The 24,390-nt window shown below is 41.1% G+C and overlaps 1 protein-coding gene across 3 annotated transcripts; it reads left to right on the forward strand.

Moving 5' to 3' along the window:
• Positions 1 to 455: 455 nt before the first annotated feature.
• On the forward strand, positions 456 to 15,680 carry LOC148027228 (uncharacterized). 3 transcript variants are annotated; one of them, XM_087691784.1, is made up of 5 exons: positions 456 to 682; positions 3,095 to 3,350; positions 12,176 to 12,378; positions 12,526 to 12,713; positions 14,956 to 15,259. In XM_087691784.1, the coding sequence occupies exons 1-5, from the start codon at positions 588 to 590 to the stop codon at positions 15,120 to 15,122; spliced, it is 909 nt and encodes a 302-aa protein (XP_087547910.1). In that variant the 5' UTR covers positions 456 to 587; the 3' UTR covers positions 15,123 to 15,259. The 3 variants fall into 3 exon arrangements, with proteins under 3 accessions (XP_087547910.1, XP_087547908.1, XP_087547909.1); XM_087691782.1 differs by having other exon boundaries at positions 457 to 682; positions 14,960 to 15,680; XM_087691783.1 differs by having other exon boundaries at positions 459 to 682; positions 14,984 to 15,680.
• The last annotated feature ends 8,710 nt before the right edge of the window (positions 15,681 to 24,390 follow it).

The following is a 24,390-nucleotide window of genomic DNA, read 5'->3' on the forward strand; positions in this document are numbered from 1 at the left end:
CCTTATGCTAACAATATACAACAACAATGAACGCCATGGACATGCCAAATTGTAGGACCTCATTAAGATCTTCTAGGAAAAGGAAAAGCATCGCTTCTAAAAAACATCATTGAAACCATGTGGAGCTACCTGGCCGCACGTGTCTCACTAGTTATGACTAATAATACTCTTGTAGTGTGAAGCCTTTCTTAAGGCTGGAAGCTCACTCCATTTCTATGACTAAGAATACTCTTGTAGTGTGAAGCCAAAGCTTTAGGGCTTGAAGGACATTCTGCTTGGTGTGGCCTAGGCAAGGAGCGGCTAGTCATGACTATATAATGACCCTTGTCATTACATCACCTTCTTTGTAATTGGGCCACTTGTCCTACGTTTATGTGACTTGTAACTAATTTTTATTGACTTTTATTTTTGGGTAAAGTTCAAACCTTAGAAGAAGCTCCATACGGTGTGGGGCCACTATGTAAGATATGGAGTGGGACGAAAGCTGCGTGTGAAAGAGAGAGAGAGAGGAGTAAGAGAGAGAGAGAGGAGTCTTCTGCTGCCTTTCCTTTCAGCTGGGGTTGCTCCTGATACATCCTCCTTCAACAATGGTGGGCTTGCGATGTCTTCTATGGCTTTTCTTGGCTTCCTGCATCGTCTCAATCTGTGAAAGCAGCGCTGGAGACCGGGATTCTGCATACAGGTATTCTCACTCACCGAACACAGTGTACACGCGCGCGCGCAGAGAGAGAGAGAGAGAGAGAGAGAGAGAGAGAGAGAGAGAGAGAGTGTGTGTGTGTGTGTGTGTGTGTGTTTGTTTGTGTGTGTGTGTGTGTGTGTGTGCGCACGCGTGTTCTCTATCTGAATACATTGTTTCGTGACTGCCTGTTTCACATCCATCCCAGATCCGCCTAACAACTCTACAGATCTGCGCAGAGCATTCAGTCTCTCTTACCAGATACCCCTGGAGAATATTTATGTCACATGAACAAAAAAAAAAGCTTTTGGGAGTCAACTATATCGTATACGTGATTTAAATGCAGCCGAAAAGCCTTCTGTGCTTGACAGCGCGTGTCCTGTCAATATTAAGAAGATATGATTGAGAGCTCATATCCAAGAGCCTCGATGAGAAGCAAAGAGAAAGAGATAATGGCACGGACTTCCTTCTTACACTTCCATTAGACTAGTGTATTGTACACTGACTGATTCCCATCTCTCAAATTGCCACTTCTACTTTAGTTTCTTAGGTTTTCTTGTTTCATCTTCATTGTTTTGAGTCGTAAGATGATCAATACATTTTGCTAGTGTCAGGCAAGCGATGTTAAGGCTCACATTAGAAAGTTTTAGGCCAGCTGGATTTTTGAGTCAACATATTTGTATGGCTGTTTACCATGAAATCTATTCAGAATGGTCATATATAGACTAAATGCAACTATACAAAGTCGGTGAGCATTGTACTCTTGATTACTTGTGCAAAAGCAATGTCGTTGTGGAGAAATTGACTCAAGCTAGCTGCTATTGGCCTTGTGATTGGATAGCCAAGGACACGATTGTGGGCCTGTGGGCACAGATTGCTCCCCATGATACACATGAGGATTGCCAGACAACTTTCAGTGCTTAGCCTTCATGAGGTTTTACTATTTGTGTAACTCCTTTTTGGATTGGCCAATTGTGTGGCAACACATAGAGAATGTGAAATTTCTCTGACTGCAAGTATGTGGTTATTTTTGTGATAAGCTTATTGTCGTGTTACAAAAGGAGGAAAAGCATTCCAAATGGATTTGAAGAACTTCAATGAAATAAAATTCCAGACAAACAACTTGTCCTATGTGGAACAATTGCACAGCTGGGGTGCATGTGCTGAAAATGTTCAATTGGCTTGCAAGTCATGGACACTTTTTGGGAAATTGCATCCACGTTACCCAAGTTGAAAAAGAATTGAACTTTGTACATGCAAAAGGGCAATAGTGAGAGTATTATGGAAGAACGGATGGTCCTTGTGGTCACTTTATGTGAACAGTGCAGTGGCCAAAGGCAATAGACATTGGAAAAGTGCTTGCATCTTTGATGCAATTCAATGTGTTGTGTTTGAACCTTGATGAGACTAATTATTTAGGTTGCATTGCCAAAGGAGTTATTGTCATGATGGATCCTGGGAAGATTAAACAGTGGTGGAGTGGCTTGATTTACCTTCTGTTCAAGACATATGCAATTTTGTGAAATATGTTCCCATCTTTGGTAATGGACCCCACAATTTTCAGGCAGAGCTGCTTCTTTCCATTATTTAGCAATGAATAATGCTGCTTTCAGCTGGGAATATGACATATTTGCGCTTCTAGTACTTTAAAGGATGTTATTGTTGAAGACGTCCTTTGTATGAACTTCAAAGACCTTTTCAAGTCCCTTGTAATGTTTTAAGTGCAGGCATTGTTTTTGCTTTGAGTAATTGTACCAAGAGCAAACTGAGCATATGTAAAATTTAGTCTTAAGGAGGAAGCTTTAGTTTGAGAGTGGAGAACAGCAGTGGTAGACTATGAATCAGTTTCACAAATCATGTCTTCCAATTTAAACCCCTGAATAGCCACGTTCGACCTTTGTCAAAGTTGCTAATCCAGGCAAGGTACTTGCAGGTTGGCAAACTTGGATTTTGCTTTTGAACGGCCTTATGCCTTCACGATATGGGCTCATGTCCCTGCATATCTGCCATGTGACAGCAAGCATATGGTCCTCCCAAACCCCCTTCCTCAAAAGAGGCTGTATAGCTGTATTTTGAACCAAGGAGCTGTTGACAGCAGCTTCCTTATCTTGACATTGCAGTGGTGGACCCTCCCGTCTTCCTTCAGTTTTGTTAATGGTTCCTTATTTGGGGATCTTATGCCATGCATTAGTGGTGTGTTGTTGTCACTATATTCTTAGAGAATGAGCTACAAAAATAGGAAATGTGGTTAGCACACCTGATATCTTTTACTGTATTTCTTTTGCTTTCATTGCTCAAAATCACTAGTGTTTTTCCAGTACTTGAATGCTGTCCCAACACACTTGTCTGACAATACTCTTTTTACCTCATTAGATGCTGATTACTGCATATTTTCAATGCTGGTCATTTTATCTTCAGGTCTTGTGTGGAAATATGTGAGAAAACAGGCTGCATCAACGGCAGTTGCTTTTCAAGATGTAGATTTTCTGTTAATGGTTATGGTTCAGACAGTTCTAAGAGCAAGTGTCCCTATGATGAATGGATAGCTTGGGATTGCACAAATGAGTGCCGATATCAATGCATGACATGGAGGGAAGCTGATAGACAGAGGGAAGGGCAGCCACCTGTCAAGTATTATGGAAAATGGCCTTTTAAGCGTGTGCTTAGCCTCCAGGTTTGTCATTATAAACTATCATGGTTGTGCATATTTCTACTTTTGCTTGTCATGCTCTACGGGTCATCACATCTTTTGGCAGTCAAGCATTTTGGGATTTACCCATTTTTCAAGTGTCTTTTCCTAGAGATGTACTAGTTTTCAGATGGTGTTTGAGTTATACAATGTGTAATTTGCGACAATTGTTGATTCTAGGCTATGAAGTTATAGGAGCTTATCACCTAACCTTTTTCTCAGGGGTAGATGCTTACACGTCATAATGAGCATCGTGGAAAGCATGGCATCACGGTCTAGGGTTCTCTAGTTATATATGATTAGACAAATTTGTGGAGTGCAAATAAGGTTTTGTAGATGATAGTCCTTGTGGCTTCATATTTTCCTTGTAAGTAATGAGGATATTTCTTTATTTGTATTAGTGTCCATAGCGATAGTTCATCCCTTGAAAAGCTCTTAGCGGAAGCATATCTTAAAATTGACTTTTGGCCCTTGGTTTAACAAAGCTAGAATACTTTCATAAGTGTACTGATGCCCTAAAGTCAATGCATGAATTGATTTGCTTGCTAGAATAAGTTTGACTTATATGGTGCCAAATCAAACCAAGATTCGGTAGATATCGCTAGTGTTTACTAAATAGGATTGGGCTTGTAGGGAAAAACCTACATGCATAGCTCTAGCAAAAGTGTGTGAGGATAAGACATGGCCATGAGGGTGTCAAGAACAATGACCTTATGAGATAAAATTGCATTATAGCCAATGTTAAGTTGTAGTAATCAAAAAGCTAAAAAAAACACACATTACTTATATATTGATGTATTAGAGTAGATGTTACAGGGATTGTTATAGAAGCTTTGTTTGTTAAATTGGACTAAGTTTTGACTTTCAAAAGGGTTTCCATTTCAACCTAAGCTTCTAAGTTTTTAGATTGGTATATAGTCCTAAGGAAATGTCTACTTCTTGTGAATTACATTTGTTCAAGCATGACACATCCTTTCTTAAGAATTATGGAGCCCTTTTGTAGACCTCTTTAATCTTTTCTCATTGCTCTCTCATGCCTTCGGTGTTGCAGCCTCTTGTTGGGAAACGTGTTGTTTTCCTTGATGATATCTTGGTCTCGGTAAGTCATAAGAGGAGCATTATGATCACTTGTGGAGGGTCTCGTAGTCGTTGCAAGAGAACCAACTTGTCTTGAATGGAAGAAGTGTGAATTCATGATGTCGGTCTCTTATTTGCAGCACATCATTTCCATAGGAGTGATTTGTATGGATCTTGAGAAACTCAAAGCAATCGAGGAACGGCCTTGTCCTAAAGATGCCTCAAAGATGCACTTATTCTTGGGATTGATAGTGTTCTATCGCACGTCTGCGGAGAACTATGTGTAGGTGACATCGCATGTTACACATGCTACAATACGAGTTGCAATGGATGTGAATACAATACATGGACCAAGCTTTAAAGGACCTGAAGGCTATGTACCCTTGAGATTCTATATTTAGATTGCTAGATTCCAATGAACCTTTTATGGTGATTTATGATGCCAGTGGTTGTGGTATAGGAGTGTTGTTGTAGTTGGGCGGTCATCCTGTGGCTTATGAAAGTCAGAAACTCAAGGTAGCTAAGTCAAATTATTCCACCCATGAGAAAAAGCTCTTGGCCATTGTACATGCCTTAAAAGAAGTGGAGATGCTATTTAATTGGGCAAGATTTTCTTATCTAGTCCGATCAGCAAGTTGTATGCTAGCTTTTCACTTAATTATAGTAGTATACGACTCCTTAATAGTTGTGTTGGTGGTAATTCTTGTCTCAATTTAGTTTCAAGATTGATTGTGTACTTGGGAAGGAGAATGGTGTAGTAGATGTGTTGAGCTAATGACATGTATTGAGAGACACAAGTGGGGTCTTTTGTTAAACCATGTGCTGAAGAATGGTGGACGTATTTTCATGATAGGTTCCACTCTTGAGAAGCTTTTGCTACATTTCTTTTGCCCACGTATGAAGCAAGACATAACATTCATTGGTACATGAGGGGATTGCAGGCATGGCAGACCTCAAAACTAGACAATTGCAAGGTGTGAGAAAGCTACAATTGTTACTTATTTTAGGTTTGCTTTGGGAGGAGATATCAATGGATTTCGTTGTTAGCCTTTCGAAGAGCAGGTGGTTTCAAAATCATCCAATCTTTATAGTCGTGGATAGGTTCAACAAGGGAGTGAGGTTAATTCTATGCAAATCTGACATATATGTAGCAAGATCAATGGCCACACGTTGTCTCAATTGAGCCAAGGCATTTGGGTCTACGGTGCACACTTTAAGCTCTAGCCTTTTCTTAGTGTCAATCATGTGCAAAACTATAAATTTTCCCAATCTCCCCCCAAAAATGAGCAAACACCTTAATTGGCTTTGCTTGTGCTCCCATAATGACATTGATGTGCCCCTCACCATGGACATGGCACTTGACATTCAATTCACACCATGACCAGTCCTTGGGTGGGTTTTGCTTGGACCAGCCTTGGGAAGAAGCCACCATTTTATGATTTTGTAGATAGGCTGGTGGTGCATAAGCAAGGTGGGAAGATTTGGAGAATGTTGCTAAAAACGAGCCTTCAAAAGGTTTGAGTCACCCTCGGTAGATTGGAGTGTCACATTCTCTATGCTCAAACGTCCCCTAATTGGAATACATGTCGAGAATGTGGGCTGGAATGTTCCAGCTAGATGAAAGGTGTTCCTATTGAGAAACCATTTCTTTAGTTCATCTCCTTCAGTTAGGGTTTCACACTAACAGCCCCAAAAAGGGTTGGCGCCCTTATCCTAGGCACTTTATCAGTGGGCGCCCACATCAAGGTAAAAGAAGCAAGCACAAAAGACGAATCAAAAGTACCTTGCACCGGAGAGGACGGAAGAGTCTGAAAAAATGGAACATACTCCGGATCTTATCTCCAATGAAAAAATGGAACATACTCCGGATCTTACTCTCCAAGATGGGGGCCCATCCTTGATGGAGGTCTCGACAGCCCTGCAACATCATCAGACTTACACGCAACATCTGAAGAGTGAAATCCATGCATACCTTCATTTAGAAGCTTTTCTTGAAGGGCAATCCTTCGGTCGAGCTCCTCAATCTTCTTTTGTCGATAGACTATGATCAGTTTATATTCCTCAGAGGTCAGCTTGCCTATCTTTTCTTCCATATACTTAGATGTCTCTCCCACCATGTCGGAACTTTGTGGAGCAAGCTGATCGGTCCACTCGCTCGGTGTTCGGCATAGGCTGATCTAGAGACTGAATCGGTGTTGATGTGTTTGAAGTCATTTGAACCTACTGTTCTTGCTTCTTGTGAAGAGCTTTCAGGTCAAAGGCCTAGGTTTCTCAGAGAGTACCAGGCTTTGATACCATGTAAAGAAAAATACCCTAACACAGAAACATAAACAGAAACTGTATGACAAAGCACAGACTGATAAAAAGGACACAGTCAAGGTTAGGGTTAGAGTAACTCAGAGACAATGAACACAGTGAATAAATGAAATGATATGACTACTAATAATACGAAGCTCATGCAGCAAACACACTATGCAATGAATGAATACTGAACCTCGAACTCTTGTATCTCTAGGATCAGGGCAGGAGTAATGAGCTGGAGAGTGTGTTGTACTCTGAACGGATCCCGAATTGCAGCAAGGCAGCCTCCGGACGTCGAACATCAACAAACACAGCAGTGAGAAGTTGGATCTGATGTAGACAGTAGTGAGGAGAGAGAAAGACTAAAAACGGAGCCTGCAGGAGAGAGAAAGACTAAAAACGCAGGCAGGACAACTTGCAGGAGAGAGAAAGATTAAAAATGGAGCTTGTAGGAGAGAGAAAAACTGAAAACGCAGGTAGGACAGCCGGCAGGAGAGAGAAAGACTGCAACGACTGTAGACAAGAGAGAGAAAACTGTCAGAGCGGCAGCTGGAGCCTGCAAACGCAGCAGTTTGCTGGCGTGGCAGGCTGTACGACAGCAGTGCAGATGAACAGCAGTCAGTCGCCAGGCAGAAACAGCAGCAATCAGCGTGTGGAGGGCTAGAAACAGGCGCCAGACTGTAGGGAACAGTGATGGACAACAAGGGTTGAGATGTCCTCCGTGACCGGGGTGTGGGCAGCAAGCTGGTAACACCTGAAACCTGCAAAAACGAGATTGTGAAAGAGTGGAGGGTTGGCTGTTAATTTATAGAAAATTAGGGTTCTAGATCCTCTCCCACTTAACTTTCTCGATCCGCTCCCCGTTTTAGGGTTTGGCTAAGTGCATGTCTTAGCACAACACACCCCTTACAAGAGGACATCGTGGTTCGTGGTTGGTGGCTTCTTCCTCATCATCTGTTGGCGTCATCTACACATCTTGGCGATAGCTCATACACCCTGGCGACCATCCCTATCCATTAGTGTCAGTCTCTCTCTATCATCTGGGCACTCCTTGCTTGCATTTCAGCCTTTGGAGGCCTTCCCCACAATTGGCGTCTTTCCCAACAGGCCCTACACCTTGTGTTTTGGGCCTCTAGCCATCTGGTGTCATCATCCTCAGCTGGCGTTATCTTCCCCAGGCTCTACACATTGCGTTTGATAGTCTTGGTGGCTTGTGCTCATACTAGGCGACCTCCTTCATAGCTACCGTCATCATTCGAGGCTGCTGGAGTCTGCTTTGGCATCCTGGCCCCCACTTCCATCAATCTGACATCTGCATTTTGCAACGCAGGCTCTCCTCTTGGCGTTAGAGAATTGTACTCTACTCCCTTGATAGCTGGTGATTACTCTCCTCCTCTCGGATGGCATCAGAGGACTGCGCTTCGCTCCCTCGACAACTGTCCTTCACCTTCAACATACATCTTTGATATCCCTACTGTCGAAGGACTGCGTTTCGCTCCCTTCACTGTGCAGATTCCCTACAAGTGCTGCCGCCTGATTCATATAGGACAATGCAGTTATTTTCTGAGCTTCGGCTCCACTGTATCAACTTTTCTCCTTATAGCATGATTCAGTGTATCATCATTGTGTTCTTCTGAGTTTCTTTTCTTTCTCAGTGTTTGCCGTACACACTCTGTGTTTCACCCCGTAAACCTTACTGTCTCTTTGGTACATCGTTTTCCTCGACATTCTATCAGAGCCGGAGATGCTCAGAGAGCTTCAAAGATCCTTCGCATCAGAGAAGGCAAAGACAGGTTGCGGGTTTGGCATCTTTTTCTAACTAGTCCCCATCTTCTGTTGCATCATTGGGAGATATCCCTCTCTTCTCCCATGCTCCCTCCCTTTTATAGGTTGACACTCCGCTGCTATGACTTCTCCACATGCAAATGGACATACCACTGGGTGCTCCTATTATGTTATCACCAGACACACCACCACTGCTTGCTACCTTGGACTTTTGCTCCCTACCCCACCGGAGTATATGCGTCTTTTCCTCGGCACTCCTTGTGCCATATCTCCTTTTTGGGCCACAGAGATCGTTTGCATCGGCTATCAGAGTACTATACTCAAGGCAATAAGACACATCCAATGCGCACTAAGTCCTTTCGAGCACATGGAGGATCGATTGGTGCTACGACCCCTTGGAGATCGTCGCAATGCCATTGGCAGTCTTCTCCCACCTATTTTCAGGTACAATGGCTACCACGGCCCGCGGTTCTGCAGTCCGCTCCATCAAGAGACAGTGATTGTTTAATACCGTCTCCTCGTCAATCCGCTCCTTCGAGAGAGAGTGGTTGCTCGACTCCTTTCTCTTCTTTGGCTTCCCGGTCCGCTCCATTGAGAAGTAGTGACTGTTGCCCACTCATTGCTCAGTTTGAGCCCCACCCTTCACCCTCACCTACTCAGGTTTGAGAGGCCACCTCTGGGAGTTCTTCACCCCCCCAGATATATACTTCAGCACGCTTGATGGCACTTTCTTCCACATCAGATGATGGAGTTTTTGGATTCCCTATCTATCTCAGAGGGGAATTCAACGAGGGATGATCTCTTTTCGCTCTCCAAGAGGACTTCTACTCCTACTTCACCTTCAGAGGGGGCTCCTTTACCTCCAGTCTTAGAGGGGGCACCTACTCCACATGAAGTTCTTTACCCATCATTAGTCATCTCTTCTACTCATACCCAAGATCTCGAGGATCTACCTAGCTCGGGGCTTTGGAGGTTCAGTTGCGACTTGGTGACGAGGCCTTCGTATTCCTTCCAACATGGATGCACGGAGCTAGTAGCTTCTCTCCCGAGGTTGAGTTTCGGGTTCTCCAGTTCCCTTTGTCTACTGTTCTTTACTGCAGGTTCCCTTTCAGGTGGAAATCTTGGATCTTAGGAATATTCTACATCTTCTTCCTCCTATGCATTGCATGTTTTCATCATCTTTGTACTAGGGCTCTTGGACAAGTGAACAACTTTCCCACAAGGGACACTGTCCAAGTGGCACCTGCTGCATGAGCATTTTTTAGCATGTAGTATTGCATCTCTTCGCTTCTCTTTCTCCATACCTTTTTGGGCCTGAGAGGGGGGTGTTGAGAAACCATTTCTTCAGTTCATCTCCTTCAGTTAGGGTTTCACACTAACAGCCCCAAAAAGGGTTGGCGCCCTTATTCTGGGCACTTTATCAGTGGGTGCTCACATCATTGGTGTGCCGCTAGACTGTGCATGCTATTTATAGGCCACCTCTTCCACATTCAACACTCACTGTTCATTCTTCACCTCTCTCCTTCTGTCATTAGATACGCCTCCACTCTCTCTCCAGCCTCTCCACTGCCCCCACACCCCTTACAAGAGGACATTGTGGTTGTGGCTTCTTGCACATCATTTACTAGCGTCATCTACACATCTTGGCGACAACTCATACACCCTTGTGACCATCTCTATCCATTGGCGTCAGTCTCTCTCCATCATCTAGGCACTCCTTGCTTGCGTTTCAGCCTTTGGAGGCCTTCCCCACAATTGGTGTCTTCCCCAACATGCCCTACGCCTTGCATTTTGGGCCGCCAGCCATCTGACATCATCATCCTTAGCTGGCGTCATCTTCCCCAGGCTCTGCACGTTGCGTTTGATCATCCTGGTGGCTTTTGCTCACACTGCGACCTCCTCCACAGTTGGCATCATCATTTGAGGCTGCTGGAGTCTGCTTTTGGCATCCTGCCCCCCACTTCCATCGTTTGGCATCTGCATTTTGCAGCCCAATCTCTCCTCCTGGCATCAAAGGACTGCACTATACTCCCTCAATAGTTGGTGATCACTCTCCTCCACTTAGACGGCATCAGAGGACTGTGCTTCACTCCCTTGACAGCTGTCCTTCACCTTCAGCATACATCTTAGATATCCCTACTGCTGGAGGATTGCATTTCGCTCCCTTCACTATGCAGATTCCTTATAGGTGCTGCCGCCTGATTCAGAAAGGACAGTGCAATTATCTTCTAGGCTTCGGCTCCATTGTATCAGCTTTTCTCCTTATAGCATGATTCAGTGCATCATCTTGTGTTCTTCTGAGGTTCTTTTCTTTCTTAGTGTTTGCCGTACACACTTTGTGTTTCACCCCGCAAACCCTACTCTCTCTCTGGTACGTTGTTTTTCTCGATAGTTCCCCATCCTTGTCCCTTAGGGAAGGGTGTGCTAGTGCTCTTGGCCCCCATTTTACTTGTTCCATGTTTCTAAGTTATAGGATAACTAGCTAAGGAAGATTTGTAAAAGGGTACTTAGTGTCCACTGCTACTTTCATCCCTGTTAATCCTCACTCTCTACCTTCAGTGCGCGCTCTCCTCTATCAGCCTGGTGCCTCTACACCTGCCACCACATTCTCTCTTCATTATCATTGTGATCATCTCTCTTATCATTTGCTGCCGATCAAGCTGCTGCCTTGCTGCCCTACAACATCTAGGAGCTGCTACCTACATCTCTAGCCCCTTTTTGTTGCTGTGTTTTTTCACTCTTGTGATGCTGCATACACTTGCATTTTGACTCTCTAGCCATCAATCTTGCTGCATTTGTGACTTTGGCCTGCTGCCCTGGTGTCTTCAGCCCTTGTTATTATCTATCCTCTCTAGATGCTATGTGGGACGGTCTTATGCATCTATGTTGCTGCCAGAGTGGTTTACATCAGATTTCTACATCGAGATTGGTGTTTTGCTGTACTTAGGACCTGTTCATATGAGGACCATACTCTCCAACATTGCCCCTCAGCCCTTGCCACGAGAGACACTGGTTCTTAGACAGCCTTGGTTCCTTGAGCACATGGTTGTCTCTCGCTCATTCATTCATCACTCATTTCAGCATTCATTCTTCGTTCTGCTCTTTTTTGTGTGTTCTTGTTCTAGTTTATTTTCTTAGTCATGTTCATGCACTTTGTGTTTTCTTTGCAAACCCTAGTGTATCCTCACACCCCCTCCCTACAACTATGACAAGGTTATAGATGGTGTGGGTGTAATATCAGTAATCATGAAATATTGTTGTTTGTATAGTGCTGTTGAAAAAAGATTGAAGGAAAAGTGTCACAAAGGTGGTCTAGAAGGTACAAATGTGGGGTGAGAAGAAAGGGGGGTGTGCTAATAGCCTTCACCTGATGAACTCCCTCATTGGTCTCTTCAACTTGTCCTTAAATCTCCTCCAAGGTGGAATGTTTGCCGACATGATGTCTGGCAATATATCTCAGATTCTCCTATGCAGCTGGGGTTGCTGTGTAGCCAAGGAACATCTTGGGATCTGAAAGTGGGCAATGAGCTGGGTGTCTGTCTGAAGCACACATGCACACACACGCACGCACATGCACAGAGAGAGAGAGAGAGAGAGAGAGAGAGAGAGAGAGAGAGAGAGTTTTGAAATGCATTTGGCTGTGGCAGGAGCCTGCTGCAGTTGTTTTTTCAATTGCCAATCTAGCTTTACATGTCCAAGGCTGTGTTTCATTTCTCCTCCTCGTGCATTTCAAGCTGCCACAACGGCCACAAGGCATGAAAGGACCTTACTATGAGTATAGTGATTTATGGACTGTATATGGTTTAGCCTCTGCAAATTCATGGCTTTGGAGTGCAGCCTTCCATGCCAGGTATTTGAGTTTCATCATTTGGAGAAAGTCTCACTTGAAAACATAAATGATAAGCCTTATTTAATTCTGAATTTTACTCATCTTATTGGTGCATTCTGTCTTTATCATGTACTAAGGAGGCGAACTGTATTATCTTTTTTATTGCAGAGACACAGTTTTTACAGAAAAACTAGATTACTCCTCTGCTGTTGCTCTAATAGGACTGTCCCTTATAGTTGCTATTATTCGAACATTGAATTTGAGGGTTGAGGCAGCCCGTGTGATGGTTGCCGCTCCAGTAGTAGCCTTTGTATCTACACACATTCTCTATCTCAACTTTTATGACTTTGATTATGGTATGCTCTGCCCTTTATTTCTCCTGGTTCCTCACTCTTAAACTTCTTATATTGAAATTGTTGCATGTTCTGTTCTAAGATGAGTATTTATTATACAAATGTCTGTCAGGCCTTAATTATACAAACCACACTCCGGCTTACGACCAAAGTTGTTATTGGTTAATTACCATTACTGACAAGTACAGTCTGCCAGTTATCTTATGAATGCAAATGCACGTGTATCAAAAAATGCTGAATCAAGGAGCACAAGGATCTCAATCTGAACTTGCCTGGTCCTGCTGGGATGACCTTCCAAGCACTTTCTCTCCTGCTGTGGTTCATGATCACCATTATCTGTTTGATTAGTGTCTTAGCTGTTGTTGAGATACCTTTAGCATTAAACAGAAAACATGAGATACCTGTAGATATTGCATTAATAGGCGGACATACATTGGCCTAGATATGAATGAATCGTGAGGAGTGTGCATGAGATTGGTTTAACTGCTTCAACAATACCTGAGTATTTTCGAGATGTCAACAAACAAGATGTATTATCATTAAATTAATAAGACTTTTCACTTCGTAAGGTGAAGAAAGCATATAGAGAATATAAAACCCTTGACAGAGGGCTATGAGCTCACTGCCTCTCAGAGTCAGGGTCTTTCTGTCTGATCTAAGTAGACAGTTACATGCTCCAGAGGTCCCTATTGCAATCGTATTGTGCCTCTTAAGATGGCTATATGCACTCTGGTACTTATTTTCCAATGTGCTAAAACGTTCTGCCCTGCCAGCCTTCAGAATGTGTACCTGTCTGGCTAGCCTATTGCCTTGATTACAAATATCCCATGTTGACATAAGTTGGCAGTGACATACCTATCATTCGCATATGGTGCAAACTTGTTATGTTGTTGCATCATACATATCAATTAGAGTGGCTAGCTTTGATGCTCACAGAAATATCCCATGTTGAACATAAGTTGGCACTGACATACCTGTCATCTGCATATGGTGCTAACTTGTTATGTTGTTGCATCATACATATCAATTAGAGTGGCTAGCTTTGATGCTCACAGAAAGAAATAGTAAGCACATTCAAAGGAGTTGAAAGAAAAAAGCCATGCCTGCATATGAAGGCAGGGCTCATTGTGACCCTGCTATTGCTTTTCCCATGGCGAGCTTTTTTACTTGTCAGATGGTTGGCATAATCAACTTTTCAAGACCACATCAACATGAGTAGACTAATAGCATATATGATCCTCTAATGACCTGTCATGTGACGTGTCTTGTGTGACATCAGACTTATTTATGGCAAACATATTTGCCTTGGCAGAATGGCCATCCTCACATGCCTCCATGCCTTGCTATCTGAAGTCGTTACCTACATTGTGCATCACTAACCAAATCAGGGTTTTTGCTTTCTACCAGGGTTAGGGTTTATTCTAATACTTATCCATACACAGGAAATTTTAATGTATTTTCATAGTTACAAAGTATCTTTTAATTGTGCTGTAAAACTAGGAGATATACAAACAACTGTTGGGCCTTAGTTTTCTTGCACCATAGCACAAGATGGTGATGGTGCGTTGAGCTGTGCATTCAAAGTGGAGGGCTTACAAATACATGCAGTGAAGCCTATATAAGCTCTCTTGTGCACTCTCACAAATGTATCTTAGAGTCTATGCATTCATATCATGTAAAAAAATTGGATATGCATATGGAAAGAATAGCATACTCACACATATCTAAGGTTGAGTTTGCTTAACTGATCTGGGAACTGACTCGTCCATGTTCATCTTTTACATGCTAAAATTGAAAATTTGACACCATGCTTTGGTCCTAAGACCTTAAAAATATTTAAACATGAAGAATTTCTAGCACTTGGGTTTTAGTTTTATGGAGATGAGGTGCTTGCAATAGACACACATGGGATGAGCATGTGTCCTATGAGACACTGGGCACAATCTCAACATCCAGCTCATTGAGACTTAGGGAGGCATAAGAACATCAAAAGTTGTAATCTTTGTTATTGTGAAACTTTTTGTTGGTATTAGTTCAATACTAGGTTGTAACTGCCTGCAACTATACTATGCTCTCTAAGCTCACCATGGAATGCTACTTTGATTAACAACACATAGAGAAGGATGGCATATTCTGAAAACTGTTTATCGCCTCTTCAACTCTTGAAAAAATGTGAGTGCATTGCAGATGAATTTCTGACACACTGAACAGAAATTTACTTGATCTTTTATGACTCTTGTTGAAGCTAGTCTTTTCTCTTGGTTGCCGGGCAGGCTGGAACATGAAGGTGTGTGTGGTAATGGGAGTGCTACAATTGCTTTTGTGGACATTCTGGGCTGGGTATATTCGCCATCCTGCAAGATTCAAACTCTGGTTTGTGGTTCTGGTTGGTGCACTTGCCATGCTTCTTGAGATATACGACTTCCCCCCTGTATGGGGTGCTTTTGATGCTCACTCTCTTTGGCATGCAACCACTATACCCTTGACAATGCTATGGTGGAGTTTTATCAAAGATGACGCATCATTCAGAACCACACAGCTGCTTCGGAAAGCCAAAGCTGTGGATGGAACCAAAAAGGATCGGTAGTGTGGATGTTGGGACCGTAATCATCATCTTTGCATTTGGATCTGAATGCAGAATTCAGAGTTTACAAGACATCAGACTTTAACGTGATGTTGTAACATTCTTCAGTGTCTCCAGAAGGGTGTCGGAGTAAATGGAAAAATTTCTGGGTGTACTCCCAAATTGGGAACAATCTTTGTCTGAGGTATGGGTATCCCATTGTTTTAGGTTCCAGAAATTCTAACCATTCCGAGGTTCTCATTCCTCTAGCCCAGTTTTGAAGTTAGCCTTTGTTATCCCTCATCTCAAGCATACATGCTTTATTTATTGTATAAATAATTGACGACGTGCTGTAATTGGAAGTGACGATAATATTGAAAATGTTGGCTGCTTAGCATTTGCGTAAATGGTATGTTTCTCTCCTCTTTCAACTGGCTTTTGCTTCTCACTGTCCCTACAGTTGTTAAGGTTCAAGCAACGGTTATCTTTATAGGGCTTGGAGAATTTAGAGAGTCATTATGAATGACAATCATTACCAGCTACAAATGTTTTCTGAGTGAAGAGTCACTTAAAACTCCATACGTACTACCATGGAGCCTAGGAGACATTGCCAGGTACTTACGTCATAGTTGCACGATTTGGATTGAAGCAGTCAATCTTTCAGACACTAATGAGTGTGATTGCTGCTAAGCTTTGGGTGAAGGTGCATTGCATGCTGTTATTGTATATGACAAAACTGTACCTTTGCCTCCTGCTTTATACAAAGATAGCTACATGGTAGCATCTTAACTGGTCTCAAATTGCCACTGTGCTTCCAGTCTTGTCCCAACTGAAACTTCTCTGGGTACCAGCCGTTCCTTGTGCAGTGTGCCCTAATCTTGTTTAACTGTGTATCCAGACTTACATCTTGACTTGCATGAATTCACTTCTTGACTTCATTAGTCATTGATACATGCTACATATTGTGGAACCTGAGTTGAGCCTTAGGTTTCCTTGCATACTTTGCAGATGTGGTGGAATGGGGTTGCCCAATCTCAAGAGAGTTTGGTCCACATCATTCTCTGTTCCCAAACCCAAACGAGTATGGTATAAATAGATTTATCACCTTGTTTTTGTTGCAAATGCTTAACACATTTCAGAACCTCTCGTAATTATTATCTGCAAAGAGCTTATTTAATTCTGATTAGAAATTTTCCTTACGAGTTGTACTTGTTTGGGTTATGTTAGGAAAAGTGGTGCTTGGTTGCAGTGAAGTTTGCATGCGAGTTAAAGCTCAAACTAAATCACTTTCACGAAAAATAGGATCAAAGTTGAGTGGGGTAGCACATGGGACATGATATGGACGACTCTCAAGAGACTTTCATTTCCAAGGTGGATATATTTGTGGATCTTAGACTCTTAAGCACATTCAGGGTTGGTAAATGAGAAATTATGTACCCTATTGCCTATAGAAGAGGCATCCATGTATTGTATAGGACTACTTGGTTCTTTAAATCATGGATGTTTATTTTTTCAATTTTATTCATGTTGCAAATCATGTAAGTTTGTGGGCAAGTTTGTTCATCATGGGCGATCCCACTCAGATGTACTTGTGGTGAATATTGGACGAGGTTGAAGCATGATACAAACAAATCACAAAACATACAATCATAGGGACAATTAATCCAATATGTTTTTCTTCCACGATCAATTTGTAGTTGAAATGTAAAGTTTGGATGCACCTAGGAGATGAGATCTTGTGAAGACCTAGATTGTGGATGCTATAGGTGAACGCTCTTGTAGGTTCAAATTGCACGTCCAATCCTCCCCTTCCACTACAAACTTGGTGATGATTTCAAGCTCCAAGTGATGCAAACTTTGAGATTTCTTGCAATTGATTGGACTATGGGCTACATGTTGTAATGTGTAGAGAAAGCTTTGCTTTCATCCAAAACCTTTGCTTTTGCCTTGTTTTTGTAGTGGTGATGATACTTAGAATGCAATAGTGGTATTATTTTAATCCACTTGTGATGTTCCTTCTTTTAACCCAATCATAGTGATTGACAATTAGTTGTTGCAATATCCTATTTGGCAGTGATCATGATCAAGGCACCCTACTTGTCATATGATCGATATCTTAAGGAATTATGTCCTAAAATTAGGGTAAACCATGTATTTAACACATCCGAGAAGAAATATTCACTAATAGCTTGCTAATAAGATGGCAATACCATAAAATACTAACCAAAGCATACAAACCTTGAGGCCAACCATATAGGCTCTCGATCATCTCACTTGACTAATTGGATCCATTGAGAACCACCCAAACTTAGAAGTCGAGGATGAAAACACCTTGCTTAAGGAATTTAGAGAACCATACAAATGAAGGACCAACTTGCCTTGAAGGAACCATGCTAGAAGGCCCCAAAGGCTTAGTACATACCCATAAATAGGCAAGATTTGCATCATGGACTTGTCTTTTGAGTGAGATTATAAGAGACATTACACTAGAAGACATTAGTAAGACCTAACTAAGTCAAATTGACCATCAACTAAGACTTAAATGGAGTCTAAATGAGAGGAAGAGTGCTAATCACTTTCCTCTTAAATAGTGACCCAAGACCACTAACTTGAACTTTGGAGCACTAAGAATTGATAAGACCGGGCACCAAGAAAATGCTAGGAAAAGTTTGAATTTTGACTAAATTTTTAAAGAAGACTACATAAACAATCAAATTGAAAAAAAAACCAATAATGGGAAGGAAAAAATGGAAATAAAACAATTGAGATTTGTGATTGCTCTCAACATTTGTACAAAGTTTTAAGGAAACCTTAGTGGAACTAAGCCCTAAAAAGATTAAACCTTTGCAAAAGATAAATGTAAATGGTCATTTGAGCCAATAAGGATCTATAGGCACAAATTTGTAACATATTCGACTTTTGTATGGAATGTATTTACCCAAGCTATAAGCTGTCTTCATCCAAAGATGAAGTTCTATGTCAAACTTCCATCCCTCTTATTTGTGACATAATTGATGAAGTCATTAACCAAGAGAAAACTAGGATGGAGGATCAAAGAATTGACCATGTCCTTGAAGCTTGAAAGCTCATTACAACGAAAATTAGAGAGCCCTAAATATTGAATCAAGAGGAAGTTTGACATTGATGTCATTGACTCCATAGCTACCATTAGAGTTGCTTAGATTGGTAGAGAGACAACTAGAGTTTACCAAACAACATCATGAGACCCAAACTAGGTAAGATAAGGAAATTGATGGAGCAAGGAAGATGTTTGAACTGTTAAGGAGGACACCTTGCTTGCTCTATTACTTAATAAGCTTTTGGACAAATCTCCAATTTCCCATATAGATGTAGTAGTAGTAGTTGGAAAAACATTCCTCAATGATTTGGGTTGACAATAGCTACTATGCAATATGAGATTCCCATGATGACTATATTTGACAAATATAGAGTAGTTGTTGATGACCCATATAATGTTGTGAAACAATTCAAACAAGTCGCGAGGCTAATAACCTTTGCGATGGTAATAAAAAAAGCACAAGATTTCATGCTTTGTTTAGGTGAGAGGGATGGAGCACGGTTTACGAGTCTAGACACATTGAAAAACTAATTTTGATAAAATTTAGGATCTTCTCATAAAGATACTTAGAAGTTGGCTATGTAGACAATGTTATAGTTGAGCTAATGAATGTGAGCTAAAGGGAAAACAAAGCCAATAAAGATTGCATGACTAGTGCTCAAAGTATCCATAAGAGAATTTCTTATGCATAAAGACCAAACCCCAAGGCTAGTGACAATACTTTCCATCAACGAAATCAAGGACAAACAATTTTATAAAGCTTTAGTTGATAAATCAAGCCTTGGTAGAAACAATTTGAATGAAACGTTTGAAGAAGCCATGAGAGTGGATGACACTTTGAGAGAGAGGAATAAGTAAAAAGCACAAAATAACATTCATCATCACTTTGTGGAATGAGAAGGGGGAAGGTAACAAAGCTGACCTTAACACAAGAAGTAGACCTTAAAGAAGAGGTAGTGAAGATTTTAGAATGCATCAAATTAAGGTTGAACTAGACCAATATGATGCAACCATGTGTCAATCCCCAAAAAAGTTGTCCTTATTTGAAACTTTATGCAAATAATCCTTATCAAGCCAATGGAGGGCCACCTTACACCACATGTGCACAATGATCAAAGACTTGTACTATTGAGACCATACAAAGGAACTAATGGAATAAGAAACTTACACCACTCCCTCTATGTCTCTTATGATGAGGAGGAAAATCGAGTCATGATAGACTATAGGCTGATTCCAAATATGGGCCTTGTGCACAATAGAAGCCATGGAACATTCCAAACAAGGGAAGAGATATGTTGTTGGCATTACTATTAAATAACATATGTCTCTTCTAGATGCCATGAGAAACAAAAGCCTACCAAAGAAGACAAGCTAGAGCAACAATACCCCAAGTATGTCATCTCATCTTAAGATTGTTCTAAGAAAAAAACTTCAATTAACAAGACTAAGGGTGTTCATTGATGACCATTGTGTCTACTCTTGTTGGGACAAACACCTTGATAAATTGAGGCAAGGCTTTGGGCAAAATTCCAAAGGAGTTCAATGCTTTCTTAGACATACCGGATACTACAAGTGGCTTGTTTTGAACTATACCATCATTTTTAGACTTCCACTCAAGTTGCTTGTAATCTTTTATTAATCAAGGTTCAATAAGCAAGCACAAGAATGAAAAACGATGAGCATTAAATAAAAATTTGAGAACTTTTATCAATGTAAAATAGAGGGATGGGCTCATTCTTGTGCAAATTGTAATTATTATTTTTGAAAAACAGAGTGAGCTTGATGAGAACTTCTAAGTGAGAGATATTGAGTGAGGAATGCTCATACCTTTCTCTTCTTCTCAATCCATTCTCTTGGAGCATAGCAAGTGAGAGTGAGAGTATGTCAAGTAGGGAGAGTAAGGAGATGAGGGATGTGGAAAGTGAAGTTTCCTTATCTCTCTTCATTCCTTGGAGGTTCATGAAAGCATGACAACAACACGAGTGAAGAGGAGAATGAGTGAGCATGTGCATGGATCGTGGAGCGCAACTCACCAAGGAAGCCATGATGGCATGGTAAGTAAAGATAAGTCCATTCACAACGTTTGTATGTGCATGTGAGTAGCCTAGGTGAGAGATAGTTGCATTCTTTGTGCATTTAACCCCTTGAATAATAAGGGTGTGCACATGGTCTTGTGGTCCCATTGGTGTGTGGATGTAGCATTTTTTGGTTTTGCAATCAACATACAGATGCATTGACCACGAAAGTTACTCACATGTGATGCGATACAGATTAGAGGCGGGTACACTAGTGATGATGTTGAAACGCATGTGAGTAGTTAGTCTTTGTTTGATCTTAGTCAATGATTGGGTACTTGGAGGATTTTGCTTTAAGAGTAGATAGTTTTTTTTTTCCCCTTGTAAAATGTTTCATGAGAATGCATCATAAATAGGAATAAGAGAATAATTGTGAACAAGGTAAGCAAAAGGAGCATCAATCTATCGTGATAAGGATTGGAAAAAAAAATATTATTATTTCGAAATTGCCGAGCTTGAAACCATCGCATGTGAACGGGGAGGCATCTCTGGGATGGAAAAAGAGAAATTATAACGAAAAAGCCCTCCAAATGCATTGAGAGGGGACAATACCCCACGAGCACGAGAGAGAGAGAGAGAGTCCCCTTCGTCTCCATCATTGGAGCAGCACATTGTCACCCTGGCCCACACAGCTCGACCACGATGCCACCCTTGGCCGCTTGAGCTCGAACTTGACACGTACACGCTCACCCTGGATGTCGCTATGCTTGGCCATGGAGCTTGCTCACCTCGCTCATCATCAATATATCCTCTCCTTCTCCCTCGTCAGTCTAGTATTCCACGTCGTTGCCTCCACTCCTTTTGTCCCACCCTTCCCTTCTCCTTCTCTCTCATCTCCGATCCATGCCACGACCGCAGCCATTAGCACCACCACCATTGCAAGAGGACGCATCCATCGATGATGACCCACTCTCTGTCTCTCTCCGCTGCCATCGCAAGCAGAAGACACTATTGATTTTAAAGGATATTAAAGAGAGAAGGAGGAGGGTTTCAGAAAAGAAAATCAAGGTACTTCCAAATCTAATAAAAATTTCAAATTGAACGACAGTTTAAAAAAAAAATTAAAAATTCCTTTATGCATGAGTTGGATGAAAGGCTGGAATGTCGAAAACTTTTATTGTGGGTGTCTCATAGTGGAGGGACTAGTGGCATTGAATGAGTTGGTTGCAACAAGAGTTGGCAGTTATCTAAGGTTGTCGTTTTTGGGTTGTCCATGTTCCCATTAAAATTTTGGAAAAAATCTCCGTGTAACTACAACTTGCAAGTTTTCAACCTCAACTTAATCTAAACCTTGTCGATATAAACTTGCCAAACAAAAGCATGTCAAAACCTGAAACTCCTCGATGTGAACTTGTCAACTTGAAACTCATCAACATGAACTTGTCAAACCAAAACCCATAAAACCAAACTTGTTGACACGGACTTATTAGCCTAAAACTTGTCAATCTAAAACTGGTCAATGTGAATTTGTCAAACTAGAAACTTGTCACCTAAAACTCATCGACTGGGCTTGTCAAACTAAAACCTACGAATTAAAACTTGTCGGTCTCAACTTGTCGATACCAATTGTCAAGCCAAACCTCTTAGCCCAAAACTTGTCAATGTAAACCTGTCAACATAAGAACCAAAACCTGTCAAATCGAGCTCATTGATTAGAACTTATCAACCTAAAATTGTCAATCCCAACATGTCAATCTCAACTTGGAAAATCAAACTTGTCAACTCCAACATGTAAAGCTAAAACTTATTGATCAAAGCTATCAATCTAAACTTGTGAATTTGAATCTATTGATCCAAAACTCATCAATCTCAACCCATCAATCCCAACTTGTCAACCCAAAACTGTCAACCTAAACCCCCTCAACTTGAAATCTAAACATTAAACTATCAACTAGAACATGTCAATGTAAACTTATTGATCCAAAACTTGTCAATCCAAGTTGTTAAACTAAAACTATAAATTCAAATTTGTGCACCCCAACGTGTCAAACCTAACTCCTCAAACCTAACTTATCAACTCATCATGGGAAAATCTCTCAACTTGTTGGAAAACATGTCAACCTGTCAAAAAGCATATATGCTTGCCGAACCTCAGACTTGCCAATCCATCAATAGAAAACTAATCAACTCGCCATAGCAAATAAACAAAATCAATTAACAAAACTTAAGCTATTCAAGGGAAACTAGTCGTCAAGGAAATCTTGGCAATCAGTCAAGACAAAAAACCGCCAACTTGTCAACTAGTTAGCATGTCAACATGTTCAACTTACCAACAAACCTGCTCAACAACAATGATAGATTAATTTATTGAAATACAATTGTCACTGCTAGTTTGAAAACTTGTCAACTTGAAACTCCCTTATTACTGATTTGTCAAAACTTGTCAACTAGCCAGTTTGGCACCAACTTACAAGAAAAACTACAACTTATCAACTTGACAAGTGAAACTAAGGGTATAATCCATTGTCATCTTGTCACACATCAATGGTCTAATAATCACGTGTCAACACCCAAACTTAGCCAATAATCTACACGAGACTAGTCTATTCATCAAAAGGCATCAAACAAGAACTTATCAAGCCCTTGTAGCAAGAATTCATTGATACCTAAACATATCTTGTCACCTTATTAGTTGTGCAAGTCTTGAAACTTGTGTCATATAGTAGTAATTGCCCACCCACTAAGACATGAGCCACTTGCCAACCTTGTGGCTTGTTGACAACTTGCCAACTTGTTAGTCGATCTACTCATTAACTGAGTCAAAGCTTGAACATTCACTACTTAAGGGGAAGTGAGTCACAAGGAAAATCATCCTTTCAACCTAGGGGGACACAAATAAGTCAATTGGGAAAACTCATCATAACTCAGTGTTGCCTACTCTCTCATGCACGTTAATGTATGTACACATGCTTTTCCAAATTTTCAAGAAGTAGAGTGTCAATTTGTGGGCATTGACTCTTGAATTGCCCCATTAGTCTATACGCATTTGATAAAGCCATGCTTGGGGTGGGAAGTTGCATCGTCTTAAAAGTTGTGAGAGGATTCCAATTGTAACCATTGATTGTGTGGGTAAAAGTGAGCTGTAGTGTTGATTACTTGTCTTTAAAATCATACTTGTTTTGGAAAGGAAGGATTATAGGCTAATTGAGCACAAGCACTCATTGAAAAACTCATGTTGCAATAGTCACATTGCTCACAAAAAGTACAAAATCCTAGTTGAGTACAAGGCACAGCTATGGTTTTAGCTAGTTGAACATACCCTTTGTGACTAAGATAAACAAATCTAAGTCAACCCTCAATGATAAAAGGAATCTAGTGCAAAAGGACCAAATTGAAAATGTAAGGGAAAGACATGAAAAAGGAAACTTCAAAAGACAACATTGCCAAAACATAGTCAAACAACCCTCGCTAAGATAGAACACAATGGAAAAAGAAGTGTTGTTGAGAGATATACCTGAAGAGTTGAAGGCAACCCTTGAAAACTTTGGAGCTCCTATGAATAAGGATGCTAGCAAAGTGTCGTTAATAGCATTAGAAGATCAACATAGCACCTTGGTTGATATGGATAAAGTAAGGACAAACTAGAGAAGCTGTTGAATAAACAAATCTAAGTCAATCCTCAATGATAAAAGGAATCTAGTGCAAAAGGACCAAATTGAAAATGTAAGGGAAAGACATGAAAAAGGAAACTTCAAAAGACAACATTGCCGAAACATAGTCAAACAACCCTCGCTAAGATAGAACACAATGGAAAAAGAAGTGTTGTTGAGAGATATACCTGAAGAGTTGAAGGCAACACTTGAAAACTTTGGAGCTCCTACGAATAAGGATGCTAGCGAAGTGTCGTTAATAGCATTAGAAGATCAACATAGCACCTTGGTTGATATGGATAAAGTAAGGACAAACTAGAGAAGCTGTTGAATTTAGGCTAACCTTAGTTGCTCAGCGTGAGAAAGAGAGCAT

Source organism: Lygodium microphyllum, chromosome 13, assembly GCF_053477565.2.
Source record: "Lygodium microphyllum isolate KBCC chromosome 13, Lygodium_microphyllum_v1.1.10, whole genome shotgun sequence".
In the NCBI taxonomy this organism is placed as follows: Eukaryota; Viridiplantae; Streptophyta; class Polypodiopsida; order Schizaeales; family Lygodiaceae; genus Lygodium; species Lygodium microphyllum.

Coding starts and splice junctions, on each gene's coding strand:
- LOC148027228 (XM_087691782.1), top strand. CDS start 588: ATGGTGGGCTTGCGATGTCTTCTATGGCTTTTCTTGGCTTCCTGCATC. Junction 683..3,094: donor GACCGGGATTCTGCATACAG/GTATTCTCACTC, acceptor TTTTATCTTCAG/GTCTTGTGTGGAAATATGTG. Junction 12,714..14,959: donor CTTTTATGACTTTGATTATG/GTATGCTCTGCC, acceptor TGTTGAAGCTAG/TCTTTTCTCTTGGTTGCCGG.